The sequence below is a fragment of the Nanorana parkeri genome, unplaced genomic scaffold (genome assembly GCF_000935625.1).
Source record: "Nanorana parkeri isolate BGI_ZX_2015 unplaced genomic scaffold, ASM93562v1 scaffold1216, whole genome shotgun sequence".
Taxonomy (NCBI): Eukaryota; Metazoa; Chordata; class Amphibia; order Anura; family Dicroglossidae; genus Nanorana; species Nanorana parkeri.
The window spans coordinates 399,290-405,496 of NW_017307484.1; the positions used below are offsets into that span (position 1 = coordinate 399,290).

General features: G+C 43.1%; 1 protein-coding gene across 1 annotated transcript; it reads left to right on the forward strand.

Moving 5' to 3' along the window:
• Window positions 1-3,877: 3,877 nt before the first annotated feature.
• Window positions 3,878-6,007, forward strand: ZBTB39 (zinc finger and BTB domain containing 39). The gene has a single exon (XM_018568616.1). It carries the CDS (start codon window positions 3,917-3,919, stop codon window positions 6,005-6,007), a length of 2,091 nt encoding a protein of 696 aa, XP_018424118.1. The 5' UTR covers window positions 3,878-3,916.
• The last annotated feature ends 200 nt before the right edge of the window (window positions 6,008-6,207 follow it).

Consider the following 6,207-nt stretch of genomic DNA (forward strand, 5'->3'; position numbering starts at 1 on the left):
TGTCCATGACGTCACCGGACTCCTCCCCCCTTCATTAGCCGACGGAGCCACTTGGGTCGGTGAGTTTGCCCAAGAAACTTTCTGCACGAGCTCCAGCCAAGGCATTGGTCTATACACATACAGCACAGCAATGAAGTAATAAAATGAACTAGGATCACACTAATCCAGCACGTTATTATTCTGAGTTGCCCCACTCAAGCGGCGGCCATATTGAGTGGGGCACGTGAGATTAATAACGTGCTGGATTAGTGTGATCCTAGTTCGTTTTATTACTTCATTGCTGTGCTGTATGTGTATAGGCCAATGTAGTTGGATCTGTATGTGCGTTATAATTGATGAAAAAAAAATTATGATTAATCGAACACGAAAATGTTAATCATTGCCAGCCCTTATATATATATATATATTGGTTATGCTGTGTGAATAGGAAGTTATAACAAACATATAGAGGGTTTTTCTCAAATTTGACTGCAAGTGTAAATACACTGTTAGCTACTCCTGTTATGGACCCATCCATTTCCTGCCTCAAAAAAACCTTAACAGTCCCTGTTCAAGGGCCCTGTAGACAAGAGATTGAAGCCCTCTTTAAAACCTTATTCTATTTGGCTGGTCTTGCTGTGCAACCTGCTGTCGCAAGCATGTCTGTCTGCCAGACCCTTGCTATCTGAAATAAGTGCTTGGTTTAGTACCCCCAGATCCATTTGTCTGCCAGCACCTAGAGCTCCTACCTGTGGCCTTGCGCTGCAGCCTAAATGGATCCATCCACAGGTGTTCCAAGTAGGTGTTGACCATTGTCATCAAGTCCAGGGATCCTCGGCCCTTCACAGCAGATGCTCTGGTGACAATATGGTGTAAGTTTAGCCTGCTCTATATACCCCACCGCTCCCCAAGCTTCTCACTTGTCTTCAGGATCAAAATGTAGGGCATTCTTATTGCACCAAACTGATCCAGGAGGATCTGGTATACAGTCCTAATTCAAACATTCCATGGGCCTTTCCAGCCCTTCTGTCACAAGTGCCAGATCACCGTCCTGCCTCTCAGTCGCTGACTTTAATAGCTTAGCTGTTTAAGCCCAGATCCTAAGGCTAAGAAGTTGATTTCTCACAAAATTTACCATTGTACCTGGAAAGTTTACTTTGCATTGTGTGAGACTAGTAAATTCAATCCTTGGAAGTACTCCGTGGGACCAATCCTGCCGTTTTTCCTAGTGCTGTCTGGATTAACATCTGGTCTTGAGCACCATCATGTGTCAAATCTCAGCCCAAGCTATTCTGTTTCAAAGACCACTTGCTGCTTACTCCTTAGTTAAGGCTTTTGTTAAGGGTGTTGTCTACATTTCTCCCCCTATATGCGCCCAACCTCGTTCTCTCGGATAAGGCAACCCTTTGAACCCATCAGGGGCTTTCCCTTATCTCACCCCACTTACAAGGGTGGTCACCTTGTTGCAATCACCTCCGCAATGTGGGTCTCTGAGTTAGTTGCCTTATCCTGTAAATAGCCTTTCATAGTGTCACACAGGAATAGGGTTGTCCTGAGGCCACCTTTCTCCCCAAGATGGTTTCCTCTTTTCACTTTTAACAGCACATTGTTCTTCTCTGTTCGACTCTACTTCTGTTTCTGCTTCCTTTTGGCAATGGCATTCCCTTGTCCTTCCCAAAGGTTATTGTGGAAGGCTTCTTGCCTTGCTCCAACATTGGTAGGTGGATTAGACAAGTTATCAGTCAACCTATAATCTAAAGTGTCCCTCCCCTGTTAAGGCACACCCTACCAGAACTGATAGAAGCCTGATGCTGAAAAGCCCATCATGCACTACTTCCCAGATTTGCAAGGCTGCCACCTCCTATTCACACATTTTAAATCTACCAGGTGGATGTTTAGGCCTCATCTGATGCCAGTTTTGTGTGTAATGTGCTTTAAGCTTTCATGAGTTTAAGTCCTCCTTGAATCATTGTTACGTGGGCCTTTAGTGTTTTCTGTGTTCCCATCCCTCAGTTGGGTTGTTTTTGAAAATCATGGTTAAGACCTAAGGTCCTTTGTCCTGTACTGTATGCTTTAGAAAAGAGAATTTTTTACCTGCCTGTAAAATTATTTTTTTGGAGTACAGGACTCAGACCTCCCCTCTGTTCCCTTTAATCTTCCTATTGTTTGCTGGGAGTGGAAAGCATTATACTAGGGCTGTCCTTTCAGCTTTTTTTTTTTTGGCCACTGTCCACTCACCTCATAGTGTCAGTATAAGACAAGTTTAAAACTAAGATCTGGCGTCCTTTATTATATACCAAAAGAAGGGTTTTACAGGTAAGTAAAAAATCCTTTGTTTCCACTTTGCTGCTTTTCATGGAAATATGGAACCACATGCAACATCTTCAGGTGTGAAAAAAACAAAACACTCCACACCTTCTTTTCTTAAACCTGAGCTTCAGGATCACTTTTAACCTTTGATCCCTCTGCCCTAGGACAAAAACATTTTTATTTTTTTTTAAATCATGTCTTCCTTTTACATTTGTCAAAGTTTTTTCTTTCATGTGACATCATAACTACCTTGTTGCCTATTTACAGTTAATCCCAGTTATACTGGATTTTCTTCAAGAAGGAATTGAGAAAGGATTATCACTTAGCACCCTGAAAGTTCAGATTTCAGCTCTTTCAGTATTTCTTGACAGTACAAAGCAGACAACACATGTCAAATCTGGTGTGCGCTGCTAGGGGAAAATGAGAACTACATTTCCTATAATACTAAGGGAAATTAATGATGTAGGGGTTGGTGGCTGATGCTTGATTGTAAGCTGTACGCAGGTCTCGCCTCGGTGCTGTGTAAAGATAGCACCTGCTTAAAGAGGAAATATGTAACCACTCTGCTGTGAACCACCAGGGTGAGTTGGTGTGACCAGAAGCCATTTCTTCATAAGGAGAAAGCAGCAATGCCTGCTCACACAAACAGAAAATCATCAGACACAGCAACATTGAGGAACCTGTTTGGGGGATAAATTATATATGAAAAAAATCGAAATGTCTGATGTTTTTGCAACATTAAAGTCAAATTTCCCCCACCCCATGTTAATGTTAGCACTTACCTTAAATGATGTCTCTTATTCCGATCATCTTCTTCTTTCCTGATGTTTTCATCTGTCCCTCCAGCTGTGCGGCGGCTCTCCGATCCAGCGCTGACTGCTCTGTCGCTCCGATCCAGCGGTGTCTGCATGCGGGTGCACGCGTCCATAGACTTACCTTGCGTCCCTGCTCGTCTCCCGGCCGAGAATCGGATCTGCTCATGCGCCCGCCCCAAAATCCTTTGCGGCCGTACGAGCAGTTCCTGATTCTCGGCGCGGGAGCGCGCAGCGATAACGAGGTAAGTTTAAACCTAGTTAAAGCGTTTTTAAAAAAAACTTCTTGCCTATATCTACTGCTTGCTAGCAGTAGATATAGGCAAAAAAAACCGGAGGGTTTAGAACCCCTTTAAGGCGAGTACCTCTTTCATGGTGTTAAAATCCTCCTGGCTGCAGTCCAGCTTTAAAATAAATATGCAGGTTGCCATTGCTGACTTTTGAAAATGCTAGTTACCTTTCATGCTGATCATCATGTCTGATGTACTTTCTAAGACACTGACTAGGTTCAAAGTCAGTGACTCCAATATTGAAGCCAAGAAACTAACAATTTCAGAAGGACTTTGAAAATGACTCTCGATTTCTCTCAATACAGTTTAAAGTGAATTAAATATGTAAGTTGCAAGCTATTTATATATGTGCATTCTTAAAAACCTTATATCTAACCTTTTTATATCTTTATATTCTAGATAATTCCTCACAGCTCATTAGAAGGGGGATGAGTTGCCACTTCATATGTGGAAGGAGTAACCAGATTAAAGGGCCAGGCCTGAAGATCTTTCACAAGGCTTTTTCATTATCCCTAGCATATAAAAATGGGTATGAGAATCAAACTTAACAGCAGAGACCACCCCAGCAACCTGCTACGTGAGCTGAACCAATCACGGTTGTCTGGAACATTTTGTGATGTTAATATCGTTGTGGGAAATAGGTCTTTTTCTGCTCATAAAGCTGTACTTGGCTCTGCGGCTGCTTATTTTCAAAAATTATTCTTAAACGCTGATTTGGATATAGCTAGAACTTATGTGGTGGATTTCATAACCCCAACTAATTTTGAGAAAGTCCTGAGCTTTATCTACACTTCAGAGCTTTTCACTGACCTGATTAATGTGGGGGTGATTTATGAAGTTGCTGAGAAACTTGGCATGGCAGACTTGATAAAGGCATGTCACGCAACCTTTCCTGATCTAGAGGGCTCTTCAGGACACAAGAATCAGTGCTCGGTGTCCTCCAGTGAAGGACGTTCAGGTGCTTTAAGTGTTGCTTCAACAGAACATTATCAAACTGAGTGCAAGGGCAATGGAGTGGACAACCATCTTCCACCTACAGAAAAAAATTATAGTGCACAGACAGATGTATCTGGTTCCTTGAAAGGAGAAGAACATGAGGCTAATATAAATCAAACGGCACACTTTCCACTAACAGCAAAAACAGAGGAGCAAAGTTCTTCAGCAAAGTACCAGTCCTCGCACTGTGCAATGAACACTGGATTTGGTCCAACAAGTACCTGCCCTCCCTATAAAACACAGCACAATGGGGACTACAACAAAATTGGCTACTTTCCAGGGGATTCCTCTGCTAGTGGAAATTCCAAGGAGTCTGCTGGAGGTTTTGAAGCTATGGGTGATCTCCAGTTGGAGGATCTGGAAGAGGAAACATTGCAGTTTGACGAGGCAGGAGATGAAGACTCTGGTCCTTCTGGAGAAATTATTGAACTGAGCGATGGTAGTGAAGACGAGCTGCTTTTGTTTGGGCAGGCAGAAAATCAAAGTGGTAAAGCTATGCCTTGTCAAGTGTGCAAGAAAGTGCTGGAACCCAATCTACAGCGTATTCGCCAGCATGCCCGAGAACATGTAGATCTAGTTAAAGGCAGCTGCAAAGTTTGCCAGGCTCGATTCCATGACCGTGGTGCTATGATTACTCATGTCTTATCACATATTGGTATCTTTCTCTTTAGCTGTGATATGTGTGAAGACAAGTTTTTCAGCCAGTGGCAACTTACCCTCCACAGAGGACAAGAAGGTGTTACCTCAGAGCATAACATAATTGTTCAACCAGGTCAGCCTCTTCCAGGGGAAGTCAACACGTTTGTGGGAGCACTAGGTACTGAACTTCAGTGTGGCGCCTGCCACAGGACCATGTTACGTGATTTCCATTCTGTGCGGTCTCATGCGTTGGATCACCTCAACAACAAAAACCTCTCTTGTGGACTATGTGATCATAGGCACTTAACACTTTGTGGTCTCATGTGGCATGTTTTGTCACATATGTCCATATCTGTTTTCTCTTGTTCTCTCTGTGCTAGCAGCTTCCTTGACCGCCATTTGCTGGAAAAGCATATGGCTGTCCACCAGAGTACAGAAGAAGCATTATTCCGCTGCCATCTTTGCTCCCAAGGTTTCAAGTCAGAAACAGCTTACCGACAGCACCTCAGCCAGCACCGATGCGGCAGTATTCCTATGGACCGTCCCGGATTCTCTGAATTCTCCCAAATTCAGATTCCATTGTCTAAGAGAAAAGCTCCTGAGGATTTTACAGTAGATGACCATTCAGTTGTAGGACAGACAGGCCACAGCAAATACACTTGTAAGGTTTGTGGAAAATGCTTCTCCCATACTAGTGAGTTTAACTACCACAGGCGCATACATACTGGAGAAAAGCCTTATCAGTGCAAAGTGTGTCTTAAGTTCTTCCGAGGCCGATCGACCATCAAGTGCCACTTGAAGACACATGCGGGGGCCCTCATGTACAGGTGCACCGTATGTGGACACTACAGCTCCACCTTAAACCTCATGGGTGAACACATAGCGGTGCATAGAGGAAACCTGCCTTCAGACTTCACCATTGACCAAACATTCATGTACACTATCCACTCCAAAGAAACAGACAAGACTGCTGATAGCTGATGGGTTAAATGGGACATAGGGCAGAGGACTGTGAATTTTTTACTATGTTTTGTATTCTGTCCCACCTTAATGTTCCAGTTGAATGCCGTAAGGTATTCCATTGTTTAAAATGTTGCTACTAAATTTTAGTCCTTTTTATATGTGTTATTTTTACGTTCACTTTAATTTCAAGTTGCTTAGGTCTTTATAAACTCACATCT